The following is a 19,492-nucleotide window of genomic DNA, read 5'->3' on the forward strand; positions in this document are numbered from 1 at the left end:
AAACTGGAACCACACTGTTAGCCAAGGCCAGTTGTAGCGGGTGGCACCGCTCTTCAGTATGGCTTAGGCCAGGGGGTGCAGAAGCAATGAGCAGCTTTGGAGTGAGAGGGCTCAGCTTTTAGGCTATGAAGAACTACTAGGGCCACAGTTTCCATCTGTGAATGAGAAGCTCACCACCCTCCACAGCCAGCTGTAAGAGAATTAATGAGCAGTATGGGTAGCATTTTGTTATTTTAGGGACCAAGAGACAAGTACTGTTCTTATACCTCCACCTAGCTACATGTTCATTTTAACCACCCTCCTTTTGCAGGTTTTGGGCCAGATGGTTTCAAAGATCCCTCACGCATGGCCTACCATGTATGGCACTCTTACAACAGCCTTCCACATCCACTTTCCAAGTTTAGATGGAACAGGAATATATTTGCTGTTAGATGAGAACCTGATGCCAAGGGTATTTTGATGGCTTTCTGAACAATTGTTCCAAAAAAGGGTATTTTAAAAAATCAGATTTCTAAGTTCAGCCCTCACATGCAAGGGCACTGTCGTCCTGCTCACTCATTCCACACCCTTTCTTGGTGCCTTCATTAGCATGACTGGTTGAATGTGAGAATGACAGTAAACTGTAAACTGGAGATAACTTATTTTAAAGATGTACTTGTACACTGTGGAAATCCCATCCCAGCACCTACTCTCTCCCATCATTCTGAATGCCAAAGCAAGGCATTTCAGTGTGGGTTATCTCTCAGCCCAAAGATAGCACACAAAAAATCAAACACATAGTCTAAGGTTAGCCCATGTTTGTCTGACATCACTCTTCAGAGACAAGACTTTGATATGAAACAGAACATTTACTTTCATGAGTTTGCTTTACTGTATTCTCAACTTGGGCCTCGCCTGAAGCAGGCAAACATACATTGAAGAATGCACTTTGGTACTGTTTAAATAACACATCATCCCACTTGATTCCACACCATTTCATTGTGGTAAAAACATCCCTGACAGGGCCTCCCTGTTCCAAGTTCTCTGTCTTTGTCAAAACACTCTTTGTGATGAGTGGAGAAGGGCAGCCAGAAGTGGCAGTTCACAAGGATCCAAGGCCAATCCTCCAATTCTAGTGTAGACAGCAGGCTGAAAAAATTGTAACCACTAGACCACCAGGGAGTTGCAGCAGTTGACTAAAGCCAATAGACATTCCATTTTCTATTTCTAGGCGGGAAGGGAAAAGGTTCTGAGGACAACCATATTTGTACGTAGTCAAGAGTAAACAGCACATCAGGCGCAAAAAAGGGGAAAAAAAATCCATTAGGTGGCATTTAAGCTAATCATTTCCTCTTTTGCATAGAATCTGTTCTCTCAGGACTGTAAATGCTCAGCTGGAGGTCCAGGGTTGGTGCCAACCTGACTCTGAGGGGGGAGCCCCTGCTCCCACTGGTGGCACAGCTTGGAGGGTAGGCAATGCCAGCAACTGCACATCTGGCTGCTGTCATATTGATCTGCACTCGGGGCCAAAAGTGCCTCTTGAGCTTTAACAGCTTGCTGTTTGAAGAGAGGATTGTTTGTTTCTCGTATTGAGTGAGAGGAAAGTAAGACGAATAAGCCTTGCTTTCCTTGGCTTTGTCCAACCCTTTGTGAAGTTGAGACACCAAGAAAGACAGGGAGGGAGCCTGCTCAGAGTTTGAGGTTGCCTTAAACATGATGCAAAGTTGCCACCTTTCTGTAAAGACATTAAGGAAGCATACACTCACAAAGGAGAGTGAGAACATCTTTTTTCCTTAGAAGTAAAAACAAAAACAAAAAAACACTGATAATACATATAGAACAATCTGCTCATTTAGTCTTAGTGCTTTTTCCCTTCATCCAATTTGACTAATCTTTAAACTGGTGACCTCTACAATATCTCTAAGTCTCTTCTACAGAACAGTCCTCTTCAGAAAGATACAGGACAACAATCATGGGTAAAGATGCAGTTCAGGATCACCCTTAGAAGAAAATTTACTCAGCAGCCTCTTTCCCTAGAATCTACCCCCAAACCCCTTCCCCATAGGCCTGCTTTCTCACTGAGTCAAAAGAATTTATAACCAGCTCTGTTCACTCCAAAGACCAGGTCAAAAGACCACTCTACAGGCTAAGAAAGATTTAAGACCCTAAAGAGTTTCCAATTTTGAAAGAAAAATGAAGGGCTGGGTAGCTTTTAACCATTAGTAATTTAAATGATAGTTATTCCAATAAAAAATTATCAGTTCCAAGATTCCACATTTACATTATATCATACGGGTTTTCCCTACATGTGTATACTCAGGAGATACCAGTAGATTTTAGTTTTACTAAAAAAAAAAATCAAAGTCAAAAGCTATTTTAAAACCTATATCATCTGGGTATGCCCCCATTTGCAAGTTGTATGTGTACTGCTTTAATGATAATTTATTCAGACCCTAAAAAACTACAGTATAAAATAGGGCACCAGGCACTGGATCCTCATTTGTTAATAAGAGGGGTGGGGAAGTACAGCTTGGATGATTTCCACACCCATTCCAGCTATCATATCCTATGATTATGATCCAGCCTTTGATTTTTCTTTTCGCCCTCTCCTGCTGGCTCTTCACTTCAGTGAGAAGCCAGGCAGGAAAAAGGGAAGGAATCCCAGGTTGCTGCCAGCTCTGGTGAAAGGTCGGGTTGGAGAAGGGATCCAGAGGTTACTAAGTGAAGGGTGTTCTGCCTTTGACCATGTCAGTGATCCACAGCCTGCCTCATTTCTAGGAGATTGAGCTAAAAGCTGCTCCTGAAAAGGGGTTCCTGTTTTGTAATTACTACAGAAGATTCATTCTCCCTCAATAAAACTGTCTAGGAACTGAAAAGCTATGTTGCAATCAAATTCATAAATACTGATGGGATATGTAAAATGTTCTAGGCAGCTTGATGAGTGCTGGACATCTGAACAGGGCCACCTGAAGAGCACTGCTATAAACAAACGGCCTTCCACAAGACCACTAACATACTCTCCTGCCACACATTCAAATACATTCCACGGGACACTGAGCTCTGACAGCAGGGACTCTCCCCTTCTGTACCCAGGACCTGACACAGGGTTGCACAAGTATGAGAGCTCAGAGACACCTAGCAAATGAACAGAAAGGACGATGAGCACAGCCTTCTGTCACCAGCTTCCCACTGTAGTCAACTGGCCAGTTTGTAATCAGACCATAATTAATTAAGAAGCTTTAGTTTCTGAAGGGCATTTTTCCCTTAGGAGAAGAAGAGAAGACATTTATAACTAGCACCTCCTCCAGGGAAAAATTTAAAAAACAAATGAAGCAATTTAGGAAAGGTTTCCCAGAAAGCCTCAGTCAGACTTAAGCTTTTTTTTCTTTTTTTTTTAAAGGAACAAGTAAAGGAGCCAGAGGCTGGGTGTAACATGCCTTGATTTGCTACCAGCCCAACAGGCCCCAGCTTCTTCCAATGGATACAATCAACAGGTCATGAGCATGTTCCCAAAGTGTCTCCTTCGCTGTGGATACAGGGCTGAGAGGCTCCTTCTGAGGGCACCACATTTCTTAGATTTCCTATCAGAATGACTCCCACTTTCCCACCTCTCATAACTTCCCTTCTAAGAAGAAAAACAAAATGCATATGTACAAGGAGCACAGTGAGGGCTTCTGTGATTTGTGAGAAATGTTTTGTGTAAGTCTCTCATTCTAGCTCCCCACTCTATTTTCCTGTCTTGTATTATTGCTTTCCCCAAGGAATCCATGTCACAACTCTTATTTGTAACCAACTTCATATTCACAGTCAAGCAACAAGAGATAGAAATTTTTCAGAAAGCTTTCAGGTTTTAGTTATTAAGTATGAAAACATCTTTTTTTTTTTTTTGTGAGACTAAGGTTTGAACTCAGGACTTCACCCTCATCCTCTACTGCTTGAGCCACACCTCTACTCCATTTTTCTCTGGTTATTTTGGAGATGGGGTTTCACAAACTATCTGCCCAGGCTGGCCTCAAACCTTGATTCTCCCAATCTCAGCCTCCCAAATAGGATTACAGGTGTGAGCCACCACACCTGGCCAGAAACATCTTAAAATGCAGATAATACCTTAGTAGTTTTTTTTTTCCTTCTCCAAAGCCAAGCAGAGTAAAGATTAAGTCGCTTCTCTCCTTAACCTAAACTGCTCTGCCTATATTTGAAGGACTACTGCTCAGCTGGAAGTGTGGAAAATACCTGTCTATACCATGCTGGACATAACAGTAAGTACATAGGGGATAGTCAATAAGCTGGATCTAGTGTTTGGAATATTTTCTTAGCAAGTAATAGTTTTTTACGCTGAACCCGAAGCCTAAACTTGTTGCTAATGCTGTAAACGTTCTTAAAATGAAAGTATTAACTTGGGGAAATATTTAAAATATATATCTTTCATCTATTAAAAATACTTTTCTTTTTACCAAAAAATCAATTCCAACTGAAAGTGTTTTTTAAATTACTGGAGATATAGAAAAAGGTGAGAAGTGGAAAAATAAGTGTCTTTGTTACTACCAATAATATTTGTCTTCCAATAATATTTACTAAGATCAAAAAGGGATGACACAAAATGGCAAAAACTGGTAAGTTTTCTCTATTGAGCATTTAGTAAGGTCACTCTCCCTAGCCTCTGAAGGCCAAGTGCCAGCTCTTCTATTTGGGCCACTAATATGACCTCTAACACCTCTCAGAGGCCGTAAATTGCGTGGGATCTAGAATGAAGTGGTGTGAATATAAAGTGTGAGACTGGCATATGTTTTTAAAACATAATTTGCACACATGCACGCACAGGGAATACAAACACTCAGCATACATACACTCAGCTGAGGGATGATTCCCAGGCAGAATAGTCACTAAAGACTCCTCGTTATCTCAGTGATGACCACAATGCGCCTGACATCGCTGGACTCCTCTTTGGGAACTGTCCGGGAACAATGAGCTGAAGGAGAAAATGGCTCTGACTACTTCACATTTATAACCCTCTGGATAACCCACCTTTCTTCAAGAGGCTTCAAATAGCTTCTGACTAATTCCACATTTAAATTTTCTTCTCCTATACCTCCAAAAGATTAAAGATCTGCCCTGAGAAGAAGGTGCTATATGTACTTCCTTGACCAGTGAGTCTGTTTTGGGCCTCGGCCTCTGCCTTAGTGAACAGAGGAGGTTAGAACAGATAACCATTAAGGTCCCTTGAGTTCCAACATTTTAGGAGTGAGCCTACGTCTCTAGATGTTTCTAGACTTAGGGGAGAATTTCAGAAACATTTTGACCAAAGGCAGTATCACTGGAAAAACTGCAATTCCTGCTGGGGCAACTCAAGGGGGACGGCATACATTGGGGTATACAAGCTCTGGAAGGTTTGTTAAAATGCCAGTCACATGACTATGGTAACAGTTCATACTAAGGGAATGCCAGCCCATCTGAGATTCCCTAAAATCAACCTGATCCCTATTCTCAATGAGCCCAGAAGGGCAGAAGCACCAAGCACCACTAAGGATGCAAAAGACACATGGTGTCAGCTGCTAAAAAGTAAACCCCAAAGGTCCATGGGACTGAATTTACCAGCTGTATCCAGCTAGATACCTTGTTTCCATAGTATGGAGTTTCAGCATTGTTCTTTACCTGACTTTGGGGCAAGTTTTTTAGGATTTTAGATCAACATTGCAGATAACCACTACCATGTGGAAAGTAATAATGAAGCCCCATTGCAGTTCGTCTCACAGGCTGGAACCCCTAGGAAAACAGAAGACTGTAAATGGGGAAAGGGGGAGAACTGCACAGCATATGCTTACACAGCCCATCAATCTTAACAACTTGCAGGTGGGTTATGCACTGTTGGGCACATGCCAATGCCCAGCCAGCTTTCTCTAGATAACCCTGGCATACCCTTGGATTGCAGTTCATTCGTACAACCCATGCGTGTAGGAAATCCATGGGATTTGTTGCCAGGATACTTAGCTTCAGTCTGGGCTATGCCACTTAGTTGAGAGAACCTGAACGTGTGCACAGCAGTTCCATTGTTAAAAATTAGGTCTCTTAGGAAGACCAAGTTAAACAATGTCTGTGAATGTGATCTGTCACCTGTACTGCATGAATCAAATACTGTATTTTAAACAGAGAATGTAAATGAACTTTTGTAGAAGCATATGCTCAACTGATTTAGGTAGGTAGAGCTACTTGTGGCAAGGGCAAAGAGAAAGAATGTAAAAATTTATCATTTTGGACCTTTCAAAGTACTACTACACTGCTCCACTTTGGAAAAAAGACGAATTAATTTTTTATCTGCAAGGCTGATTTAAGACAATACCCTGTTGAAAGAAGTCAGGAGGTCTATCACTTTGAGAAGGTATCCTCTCTTTCCTCAACCATTTCTAACTCTGGCCATTATTCTCCTGAATAAGGTCATTCCAAATCTCATTCCAAGTGAGTGCCACCAAACTTAGCCCAGAAGCCTCAGAGGTGGGTCACTCCGTGTGAGGAGTGCTTTTGGCCTGGGTCAGGGAGAACAGAGATGCAGTTCCTCGTACTTTATCAAGACCTTGAAACCTCTTAGAACCATTATTAGACAATGTTTTGCAATGAAAAGAAACCCAATGTGAGAGAACACTCAGCAACTCTGGATAAATGATCAAGGCCCAAAGACCTCTTAAAATAGTTAACACTGTTCATTAAATGCTACTTGGCCCCAGCCATGCTGCTGGACCGTAGGAGATACTGATCCACACTTCCTTTCCGCCGACTCACAGTCCGCCTCTCATTGTCGAACAAGCGCTGTAGCTGCAGAGCCAGCTGCCGGTCCTCTTCCTCTTGCTGCAATTTCTGCTCCATCTCCCGCAGCACTGGGTCTTTTGGGGCCAGACCCCCTTCACTGCTGGTTTGTCGCCGTTTTTTTAGGGAGCCGTTTTGTTCCAAGTGCTTGGTCTTACAGTGTCTTTTCCGGCCCCGACGCAAAGACGGAAGTGGTTCCTCATCTAGGCTGTCTACCAGGACACCATTAGCTAGGTCAAAATGATTCAATGCCTTTAGCTGTTTCTTTGTTTTGAGGACCCCACCCAAAACATTGTTTTGGGGTAGTACTGAGTTAACTGTCGAGATTTTCCTGGTTGTGCTTATACAGGTCTTGTCTGACATAGCATCTGGGGTTGACCCTGACCCCTCAAATTGTTGTCCTTCTAAAGAAGCCCCACTGGCTTCTCTGAGTTCTGAAGAATAGCAAGTTTCCAGTGGGACCTCAGTGCTTCTTTTTTTATCACTGCCCTGTTCTACTTTTGTTTGGCTACCAGAGGGGAAATACTCAAGGTCAGTGGAGGTGGGTCCAGTGTACTCGGAGAGCACCTGCCCACTGGACAGCCTTGTATTTAAAGCCAGAAGGGGCTTCTCCTTGCTAGAATGCATACCTTCAGAACTTGGTAAGTCTTCTCCTGTTTCAGGAGCCAGGGAGGTGAGAGTGGCTTTTGAAAGGGTCTTTTTGATCTGCCGCTCCTGAAAGATCTGCTCCCATTTCTTGAGGATCCGTGGACTAGCCTCATAAGAAGTCTGCTTCTGTAGGCTTCTGCTGAGGTTGCGAGGGGTTGATTTGATGATGAGGGGACTCAGTACACGGCCATCAGGAAGTCTCTTGGGAGGAGTGCATGGAGAGCAGACAATGGGCTTGAAATGGTTTAGCTCTTCAGAGATACTGTCATTGCTCTCAGGGCTGATAGAGCGCTCTGGTTTATGCAAGGAAGCCAAGGATGAAAGGGAACTAAAGGGCAGGCGCTTTTCGATGGTTAAGTCAGGGGCTGAGAGGCAGCGGTTGTTTTGAGTGGACAAGAGCACACCAATGATGGGATTGGAGGCTGGAGTCATAGTTGTGACCTGGAAGAAATTAAAAATATTACATATACATACATGCATTTTTTTCTACATAATTCCTACAAATAGTAGAAGGATAGGGAAGGGACAGACAAGAAAAGGGGGAACGGGCTGGTGAGTGGCTCAAGAGGTAGTGTGCCTGGCTAGCAAGCATGAGGTCCTGAGTTCAAATCCCAGTACCATCAAAAAACAAGCAAACAAATACAAGAAAAGAGGGGAAGGGTGAGATAAACCTAGGAAATGGGAAAACTCCCTAAGCTAAAATATGCACCATTTAACAGAAACTTCTACACACCTCAAACAGCTAACATTAAAAGGAGGGACTGGCAGAGTGGCTCAAGTGGTAGAGCCATTGCCTCCCTAGCAAGTGAATTCAAACCCCAGTACCACCAAAAAAAAAAAAGAAAGAAAAATCTGAGCGGGGAATACCTCATCTAGAGTTTTTAAAAAAGTTTCTCTAATGGCCTACTACTCTGGCTACTAATTTAAACTTTCCTCCTTCACATCTGTATGTAGAATTCTATAACATGCCTGAGACATACTCTGCCTCTTCTCATCTGGAGTAATTTCCATTGTTGGGTGTAGGGGAAGTTATGGGTGGGGCTAGGGAGCCCAAGGAGCTGAGGTAGAGGTATACCTTGGCTTTATTGGGTGGAGCTGCTCTGAGTCTGCTCTTTACTCTGTCCTGAACTGTGTCACTGCAGCTCTGACTCCTCTGCACTTTAGAGTTTAGCTTCCTAAAAAGGAACAAATAAAAGGTAAACAGTCAAAATTAGTCCATATACTAGCTTAGGAAAAACATAACAATCTCTTTTATGCATTCTAAGCCACTCACCAAGAAAGACAATTCCCTTGGGCAGCTACAATAGAAAATGAGTTTATTTGTTAACAAAACACATTCTTCTAAGTGCAAACCTTGCCAAAACAGAAAGAGTGCTCCAAAGAGGACATTTTGTTCAACCTTTTGTTTCCAAAGTAGACCCTGCCTAAAGCACGGCTGTTCTGCCGTGCTTGGCGAGAGGTAGGGAAACTTCACCTTTCTTAATAGGGTAAATACAACATTAAATCAACTTTACAAACAAAATTTTCTTTTCATTTGACCTAAACCTCTCCTGTAGCAATCTAAATCAGCCTTTCTATGAAGTAAACATTGAAGTACTTACAAAAATGCACAGGAGTGGTATTTTTAGGTAGTGAATCAAAATGAAATGTATAATTCATTATATTTCAGTTTCCAAAGGTCTAAATCCTGGCAATTTAGGGGACTTCAAGAACACATGATTTTTGTTTTATGTATTATATTATGACATTACAACCTATAAAATACAAACAAAACTCCTTACAAATGCCACATTACCCATGTTATATGCTGAAGTCCACTGTACTTTAGCATGATAAATTCTATAAGAGAGCAGTTACTCTGCAGCTACATTTCCCCAAGTGTTTTGTTCTTAAGGGTTTTATAGTTTTGCCACTTACATTTAGGTCTCTGATTCATTCTGAGCTTAATTTTGCATATGGTTTGAGGTTGGGGTCTAACTTCATATCTAGTTGTCCCAGAACCATTTATGAGTCTGATTGTGTTATAACCACATGCAGATAACTATCACCTGCCCTACAGATTACAACTAATTTCTTACCTTTTTTGCCTAATATATGTCTCACCAAGCATTTATCATACACTTACTATATGCCAGATACTTATGCACTATCCAGGCACTGGGAATGTAGAAAGGAATGAAACACACTCTAGGTCTTCAAGGAATCAGGTCCAGTGGGGCAGACAAACCAATCAACACAATACAAGGAAAGGTATGCAGGGCTGGCAGAGCGACTCAAGTGGTAGAGAGCCTGTCTAGCAAACATGAGACCCAAAGTTCAAACCCCAGTACTGCCAAAAAAAAAAAAAAAGTATGCACAAGAGCCAAAAGTCAATGCACAAATATCATAGCATGTACTAACACAAATCTAGATGGTATAGCCTACAACACCTAGGCTATATGGTGTATACTGTTATATAAGCAGCCTGTTGTTGACCAAAAATGTTGCCATGCATCCATAACTATACTGTAATATATTATATGAAAATAAGATTCACTCTCCTCCACTGGGCTTGTTTCTCTGATTGCAGTTGTTGGCTTACTTAAAAACTTTTTAAAACTGATTTTGTAAGTCTAGTCTTTGTCACATGTGGCTTTTCTGTCTATTCTGGTCTATTCTGTTAACTCAGTCATCAGTGATTCAAGAGAGTTCCGTAAATGTCAAGATTCAGGTTTTTTATGAAATCTTGATTAAGCATTCACTTATTTGCTATAAACTTAGTTTCTAGAGTTCCACTAAAGTTAATTTTGACTGTCAAAGGGATGGCTTTTAGAATTCCTCACCTTGCCATTTTTGCTGACATCACCAGGCAAAGTGTCATTCAAGATACAGGCAAGACCTATTTGAATTACTGGGTAAGAAAAGGGTTTTACTATTATGGCAGTGCTCTGAAGCCCAAGAAGTACTTGGAGGGATATGGAGTGACACTAAGAGTCACTAAAATCATGAAAGTAAAAATACAGAACATAAACATAAAGCTAACATTATTATTATTGTCAGTGTAGCCTTTGGTTAAGTAAAGAAGCTTCAAAATGCCGGCTCAGAACAGTCAGGAACCGTGAGCTTGGTCATGTGCTTCAAATATACTTTAAATGTCTGTTCCTCATTTGTGTCTCCCCAAACCCAAACATGGTACTTGGCACATAATGAATATCATCAATAAATTTCTCATAAATTAATAAGAATATGTGCAAAACTGTCTCTTCCTTAAGGAAAGGGGGGGAAAATGTCAACATTTATTTGGACCCCATTATCTGTCAGGCACCATGCTAAGTGTTTTAAATATATTATATCACACTGAATCCATACAGATAGGTATGTAATCCCCAAATTGTAGACAGAGAAATGAAGAACATAATTTTCCCTTTTCTATACAGCTGAGGTGAACTTAAAACCATAGTGTATCTTTAGTTCTAAGGCCTATGTTCCTACTGCCACAGCATACTAAAATAACTTAATTTTACTCTACTTTGTCGTAGAAGAGACCTAACACACCTAGGAAAGTGTCTCTAGTTGAACACATAATGAAGTTAGGAACAAGAGAAAGCAGCATTGTCTGAAAGTCAACTGATTAAAAGTTTCTGTTGCCAAGAGATGAGATGGTTTTCTGGGATGTCTAGTTAGACTAAAAATACACCCAACCAACAGTGTGTCTGAGTTACAAATTAAAGCAAGTAGCTAGAAGACTTAATGCTTCTAAAACACTGTTTAAAAGGTTTTGAATGATAATGTATAATATAAAAATGTGACATAGTTCACACTCTTGGTTGTTCATTCATTACTCTGTCTCTCACATATCTATACCATACAAGTTTATTAATCATACCCTTTTGGCATATCCTGAAGTCATGCCTTGAAGACAAAGACACACACACACACACACACACACACACAAAGGAAACCCATATCGTTCAGTTATCATATCAGAAATTTTCCATCTCTAGCTCTAAGCAACCACTAATCTATGTTTTATATATTTGCCTATCCTGAACATTTGCTAGTATATTCCAAAGTTTCAGCTACCTGTTGTTAACTACAGCCCAAAACTATTAACCAGAAAATTCTAGAAATATACAAAATTATTTTGTTTGTTTGTTTGGTTTGTTTTTTTCTGGCAGTACATGGGTTTGAACTCAGGGTCTTGAGCTTGCTAAGCAAGCAATCTACAACTTGAAGTACACCTCCAGTACTTTCTACTTTAGTTTATTTTTCAGACAGGGTCTTGCTTTTGATGGGCCAGCCTTGGACCACAATCCTCCTACTTCTACTTCCTGTGTAGCTGGGATTACAGATGTGCCCCACCATGCCTAGTTTGTTTTTTGAGGTAGGGTCTCCCAAACGTTTTTGCCCAAGTTGCCCTCAAGCTGTGATCCTCCCAACTCTGCTTCCTATGTAGACTACCATATACTTTTTGACCGAGGATAGTAGCACTGTTTTCATAGCTCTAGTCCAAAAAGGCTAGCATAACGCAAAAGGATTTAAGTTTCTTCAAACAGTGGGATAATTAGGCTGCTTCTCATCTTCCTCTGTAGTAACTTCTTTTTTTTTTTGGAATAAGGCAGCGTACAAATTATTTTAAAAACAGAAAGCCTTCTGTTGCAAAGGCAGAGCATTTCAAGCAAGAGATTAAAATATGGGTTTTTTTGTCATATAGTTCTAACAACAGTTAACTCTAGAGAATACAGGTTTGGAATCAAGAGAGAACTGGGTTCCAATCCCATCTCTGTCTCTCTACTGAGCTGAAGTTCTTGGTGAGTCACTTAACCAGAGTGTTTGTGTGCATGCAGACATTTCTGGGGAGGAATGTGGGATGCATCAACCCATCCTACAAGTTGCTCTGGAACTAAGGTGGCCTCTTAACCTCTTGAAACCAGTTTCTTTAGCTGTAAAATAGGAATATTATAAATCTTGCAGAATTAATGAAGTCAGTAAAGTACTCGACATGGCAGGGAAAACCAGGAAGCACTAGATAAAAGGCTAGTTCCCTTGATTCTATCCCTCACCTTATCTCCAGGCCTTTCTGAAAACTACCAGAATATTTCTGTTCTAAAATGACAAAGATATTACTGACACCTCTAAACTCTCCTTAATTTCCACATCCATTTTCCTTAAGCGATCATCCTTTTCTAACCAAACTCCACTACTTTTACTATGATCTATCCTCTTCATAAGCACTTGATTTGTTATAATTCCTTTATCCCCATTTCAAATACACACAAATGTACAAGTGCACAACTTGCCCCGGCCATCAGAAAGCCTTGTCATTTCTTTTAACTCATTGCTTTATCTTTTTCTCATACTCTCCTCTCCTTCAATCATTGTTTTGACTACTGCCCACACACAACTTCTCAAGTTTAATATTTATGTTTTCACAGAACTTCCCATCTCCATTCCTCATTTCTTCCATACTCCTAACCTCTACTTTATGCTATCTCTAGATATTTCGATTGTAGAAAAGGAAGAAATCTTAAATTGTGGAATAAAACCCTTGCCTATGTTGGGTCTGAGAACCTAAAGGACAGATGAGCAAGTATCCCATCCCCCACGGAGAGCACTATGAGCCCTGCACCCTGAGAAGGAGTTATAAATCTGCATTCCTGCACCCTGAGGAGGAGATACAGGGTCTCATAAATCTGCCATGGGGCTGACAAATAAAATGCTCTCAAGGTTGTTTCCCTCCCATATGGGGCAAACAGACCAGCTAAGAGAGCCCACAAATCCACAACCAATGGAAAGAGCCCACCTAACTCCTACCCTAACCCAGAGCTGAAGTGTCCATAAAACCCCCAGCCTTTACCTGAGCAGGGAGCCACCGGTTTCTGGGCTCCGCAACACTGCTCTAGCTGTAGCCATTCCAAGTCAATCAGCTGCCTCACGAGCCAGTTCTCTGGCCTGTGAAGGCAAGCACCCTCGACACCAGCCCACAACATTTCACACCGGCATGTAACATTTCTGGTGACCACAAAAGGCCATCTCTCCTGGACCAAAGTTGGTATGACCGAGTGCCAAACCAGCAAGAGCTTGCCTAAGGTATGACCATGAGTGTCCAGCACCCTGCTGGATACTCCTGCTGGGGGAAACCCCCTGCTGAGGACGAGCCAAAAGCAGACTTCCCTGTGCTGCTCCCCCAGTCTCTCTTTATTCCTGTCTTCCTGAGGGACTTTCCCATCATGGTATTGAACCAACAGCTCCTAGCCAACTTGGGTCTCACAGCAATTCTCGCTCTGGGGATGCTTTCTGCTCCCTCCCTGCAGGCCAAGAACAAGCCTGGGGTTTATTCAGGTACACCTTATGGTATGTTGGGGGAGACCTGATTGGTTTTGGCACCTGGCAATCTTTGTCTTTTCCCATCTGCTGGAGGCAGTGACCCAAGAGTGGAGATTTTGTGTGGCTGATGGTGTTCCAGTACCACTCAGTGGGAGCGACCTGAAAGCACACACCTAATCGTTAATCCCTCAGGCGTGTGTCCTGTCTCTTGGCTCTGCCCCACTTCCTTACCTAGGACGTCAGGTTGCCTCTTCTGTCCCTGCCAGAAGCAGCAGACATACTTTTACTCACACTCCCTCCCCAGTCCTGCCACCTAGTCCTTCATCTCTGTCTGCCTTCCCCTCCCTGTGCTTACTGGGACCCTGGCCTCTCATGGAAAACTCATACCATGGTACCTCATGACTTTCTTGAGTTACTCCCACAACTAGTTTGTCATGCCCCTTGGTCCACACCAACTTTAAATCGGCCAGTGGAGATGAAGGCGCCTGCAGGAAACTGCAGCTGTACTACGCACACACCCTAACTCCACTCCCATGAGGGGAGGAGGGAAAACAAACAGGTGCACATGTGCACAGGGACGCTGGCCCATCCCACCAGACTCCCTGGGTGCAGCAGTGACATCTGCCACAGCTAAGGCAATCCATAAAAAGGGCCCAGCACACATCCAAAGCTGCCAGCCATACACAGCAGTGACTGCAATCCACCGCCACTCCCCCAAAAAGGGATGAGAGGAAAATCTTTCTTTGTACAGAGGCCCGGCCTCAATATCCCTTGGGTGACCAAGAGAAGTGGCCTTCAGAGGCTCCTTAAATTATAATATCATACTCCAATTAGACCTATTCTGCAAAAGGGAGGAAAAGTGGACTGAGGTCTCCTATATACAGCTTTTCTTTTATCTCTGGGACCACCCAGAATGACTCCACAATTGCTATCTAGATACTCAAACACTGCCCATTCTTTGTAAGCCACAGGATAAACATGGGGAAGGAGGACCAGAAAAGCCTCTTACCAATGAGAAGGCCTCCATCCCTACTGCTCCATCCTCTGCCCTACCTTCTAAGCCACCCCAATATTCAGAACCTCCTAATGGGTGCTTCCCCCTTCAACAGACAGTGATAAGAAGAGGATGAGTCTATGTCCCCTTCTAATTATCAGATCTAAGGGAGATTTTAAAAGATCTGGGTAGCTATACTGATGCCCTAGACCAATACATACAAGCCTTTATCTCTGTGATCCAAACCTTTGAATTGGCATGGAAGGATATTATTCTTCTACCAGACCAGACTCTTTCCTCATTAGAAAAGCAATGGGTGCTGGCCCAGGCCACTCAGGTTGGAGACGATTTCCATCTACAATGAGCTCCAATACGCATGGCACCTGGAAATGAGGAAATAAATATGCCCATGCCCATGGGGGTACAGGCCGTCTCCCTGGCAGATCCACATAGGGATCAAAATGATGAGGAGGATGAATGGCATCGATGCTACTTCATCCATCTTATAGTGAAAGGACTCAAAAGGGCCAAAGTTAAACCTCTGAACTATTCCCAGGTGACTGCAGTACAACAAGGCCCCCTTACCTTTCTACAGTGGCTTAAAGACACTATCCAAAAACATACCACAGTGGACCCAGAGTCACAGGTTCTCCTCAAAGATAAATTTCTAACTCAATCAGCCCCAGCTATCCATAGAAAACTCCAAAAGTCTGTGGCTGAAGGGGAAAAAATCACTGGACCAACTAATACAACTAGCCATGTCTGTATGCTGCAACCAGGACATCACTAAAAAAAGAAAAAAGGATTTAAAAAAATCTTGAACTAATTACAGCTCTCAGGGAGTGCCCCACCCAACAGGGGTTTACATCCTGAGCTTGCTACCATTGTGGACAGGAAGGGCACTTACACAAGGAATGCCCAAAAGGGGGACAGCCCAGGAGAGAACTCTGGCCCCCACTGGGACCTTGCCCTCTCTTCAAAGGTAACCTCTGGAGGTCTAAGCACCCCCATCTCCAGATGGAAGGCGGGGAGCCACCTCCTATGGATTGATGGGTTCTGGGGCCTCCTGTCCAGGCTCCACTTCTTAGCATCAATGTTGAGGAGCCCTGGGTAGCCATAATAGTAGAGAAGTGAAAGGTCATCTTCCTCCTAGACAGTGGAGCCCGTTTCTCTGTCTTAGCACTTTTTCCTGATCCCAGGTCCAATAACAAGGTTATCATTTGGGGCATATCTGGCCAGCCCCTAGAGCACTATTTTACTCAGCCTCTGGCCTGCTCTTGGGGAGACATCCACTTCTGTCACTCTTCTCTCATAGTCCCTGAGACTCCAGTGCCCCTTCTGGGATGGGGATTTACTATCTCAACTAAAAGGCTCAAATCCTACTCCCCCTGGGTGACTATCTCTGCTGCCCCCTTCTTCAGGAACAAGTAGATCCCACAGTGTGGACTGATGGAATGACTGTAGGGCGAGCCAGAGCAGCACCCCCAATTCAAATAAAACTCAAAGATCCCTCACAGTTTCCACACCAAAACCAGTATCCCCTCAAGCCTGAGGTACAAAGAAGCCTCTTACCTATCATAAATTCCTTAAAAAAATAAGGGCTACTAATCAGTTACTCCAGCCCCTACAATACTCCTATTCTTGCTGCCTGTAAGGGGCCAAATAAATGGAGGTTGGCTCAAGACCTCCAGCTCATTAATGAATCAGTCATTTCCCTCCACCCAATTGTTCCCAATCCCTATACTCTATTGGCTCAAATACCCTCAAAAGCCCAATATTACTCTGTATTAGATTTAAAGGATGCTCTCTTTTGCATTCCTTTGCATCCTGACAGTCAGTCTCTGTTTGCCTTTAAAGACCCCACTAATCTCTTACAATAGCAAGTTAGCCAATTCATGGTCCTTCTGAAACAACATATGGAGCTGGGCCTCTTGAGTACTACTTTGACTGGCTCCTTTTTATGCTCCTTCTAGTACTCCTATTTGGACCTTATATAATAAATGCTCTCTCCAGATTCATATCTCAACAGGTCCAAAGGATCAAATTCCAGCTCTTAGTCAAGGAATACTCATCTCTGCCTACACATGAGCCCTCTGTCTAGTTCTATCAGGGGCCTCTAGAGACAACACAGGTCAACCCCTGAGATAAGTGCCACCACCTCTAACCCATGTTGTCCATTGCCAGCATGAAGCAGCTAGATGAGTCATTGCCCCTCTCCCCAGCAGCAGTTGGGTACTTGTCTCAGAGGAGGGACTTTTGGGTCTGGAACATAAAGGACAGACAAATAAGTATCCCATCTCCCATGGAGAGCACCATGAGCCCTACACCCTGAGAAGAAGTTATAAATCTGTATTCCTGCACCCTGAGGAGGAGATACAGAGTCTCATAAATCTGCCACAGGGCTGATAAATCCTTACCTCTGGCTTTGCTTCCTTTCAATTCTGAGAGAGTTCTCTAATTGGCACCACAAATGTGTCTGCTTTGTTTCTATTACCTGAGAGCTCTGTACTTCATTGTTCTTTTGAAGAAAGAAGAACACATTTCTCAGAGGGTCTGAATATTTGAATTCACTCCAACAAACTAGGCATGCATTTAACACTGCTGAGTCTGTCAGTCAGTCTCTATCTCTCTCCTTATCACACAGCTCATAGAAAGCACAACCACTTCAAGTCTCTTGGTGTGCTATACGTTAAACCACAGACCCTAGTTGAAAGCACCTAGGCATTAGAAAACAAAATGATGTAGCTATGGCTAATTTCTACTCAGTGAGTAGAATTCTTTTATAGAATCTATAAAGCACCTTATGGTTATTATTGTTAGGGTACCTTTGAGGCTTGCAGCCCACTCAGCCTGAAACCAGCCATGGCTAACATGACCCAAGCCGCCACTTACTGGAATAAAGGGAGGTGGGACGGTTTCTGGGGACAGGGACTGTTTCTGGTTAATCTTGCTAAACGGTATGTGAGTCAATGAGTTAAGACACCTGGTGTTTATCAAGCTCCTGATAAGTAATCTTCAAGTAATGTTGCCCCACCACCAGGATGTGGGTGATATCAGAAATATGTGACCCCAGGGGCCATAAAAATTGCTGTGTGACCATGACTAATGTTTATAAAATATAAAAGCAGCCTGAACTTTGCATTTGGGGTCCTCGTTGAAACCCGCTGCGTCGGGAGGATACCCGGACCCCAGCTGGCTGGAAATAAACCTCGCTTTGTGGCTTACATTATCGTGAGTGTCTTTTGTTCCTCTGAGGGGTGGTCGACCTCGGACCCCAACATCTGGAGGTTCCACCAAGATATCGGCCCCTCCCTGAGAGGAACAAACGGCCTCCGATACCGAGGTTTAGCTGAGAAAGACCGCGGAAGGAGGACTGGCCACCTCCGTTTGGAGGGACTTAGAGTCCCCGTCTGAATTTGGTTGAGAGTTCTCGTTGAGTGGAAGGAAGGGGTTACAGCCCTGGAGGCTCCACTATTGGAAGTCGTGGGAGACATCCCCGACGGTCAGGAACCACGCCGACATCCTCAGTGGACGCCATTTGGGTGGTCTTTGGGTAAGGATCCTGAATCTGGTGTGAATGGAATTACGCCTGTGAGAGTAGTCTGGTTGACCGGCCAATACTTGTGCATGTTAGAGAGTCCTGTGCAAATTTGTTTGTCTGCTGGAATGGTCTCTCTTGTTCTTTGTTGTCTCCTCTGTCCCTCTCTCCAGATCATCATGGGACAGGCTCAGGTAACTCCTAAGACCCTCTTTCTGAGTGATTTTTCAGAAATCCGTGCTAAGGGACACAATTACGGCGTGGAAATTAAGAAAGGTAAGTTTAACACCCTTTGTTCAGCGGAATGGCCAACCTTCAATGTAGGCTAGCCTCCTCAAGGTACCTTCTCCTTGGACACGATTAAGAAGGTCTGAGATGTCATTAATAGACCCGGTCTTCACGGCCACCCTGATCAATATCCCTATATCCTTATGTGGCAGACTTTGGTAGAGGACCCTCCTTCCTGGCTGCAGCCATTTATCCATGAGTCACCTGCAGACCGGCCTACGATACTGGCTGTGTCGGGGAACACCCCCATTCCCGTTATTTCCCCTAAAAAGCCTATTCTACAGGAAGAACCGATTCTCCATCCGTCCTCGATAGACTTAGATTTTGAAGTTAATCCCCCACCATATGCCGCTGCCGCGCTGCTCCAGCCGGAGGCAGCTGGCCCCCCTGAGCCTCCCCACTCATCGGCCTCCCCGTCTGCACCCCCGGTCTCGAGACCAGCGAGGGGACTCAGGCCCCGTAGGCAGCGAGTGGAAACCCCAGAGGAGGAGCCCTCCTCCACTTCCACCGGGGCCCCCATCCTCCCAGTGCGGGCCCTGGGTGGTGCTGGTCCCGATGGGGGATGCACCTATCAGTATTGGCCTTTTTCAAGTAGTGACCTGTACAAGTGGAAAGCCCAGAATCCTCCTTTTTCTGAGGACCCTAGAGGCCTGACTGATCTGTTCGAGTCCATTTTGCATACTCACAGTCCCACATGGGATGACTGTCAGCAGCTCCTTAAGACCCTATTCACCACCAAGGAATGGGAGCGGATTCTCACTGAAGCCAGAAAGAATGTCCCCGGTGACAATGGATGACCAACCACCCTGCCGAACCTGACTGATGATTGTTTTCCTTTGAACAGACCTGACTGGGACTATGGGGATGTAGAAGGTAGGGAGCGTCTCCGGGTCTACTGCCAGACTCTTATGGCAGGCCTCTGGGCGGCAGCTCGCCGCCCT

The 19,492-nt window shown here is 43.7% G+C and overlaps 1 protein-coding gene across 1 annotated transcript in view; it reads right to left on the reverse strand.

Moving 5' to 3' along the window:
* Window positions 1–391: 391 nt before the first annotated feature.
* The window catches only part of Rnf169 (ring finger protein 169), a 96,857-nt gene continuing 77,756 nt past the window's right edge, over window positions 392–19,492 (reverse strand). The window contains exons 5-6 of the mRNA XM_074082875.1: window positions 8,501–8,600; window positions 392–7,866 (exon numbers count right to left, since the gene is read on the reverse strand). Of these exons, the coding sequence (XP_073938976.1) occupies window positions 6,685–7,866; window positions 8,501–8,600 (1,282 nt within the window). The 3' untranslated portion in view covers window positions 392–6,684. The remainder of the gene's footprint in view (window positions 7,867–8,500; window positions 8,601–19,492) is intronic.

Source organism: Castor canadensis, chromosome 1 (assembly GCF_047511655.1).
Source record: "Castor canadensis chromosome 1, mCasCan1.hap1v2, whole genome shotgun sequence".
Classification (NCBI taxonomy): domain Eukaryota; kingdom Metazoa; phylum Chordata; class Mammalia; order Rodentia; family Castoridae; genus Castor; species Castor canadensis.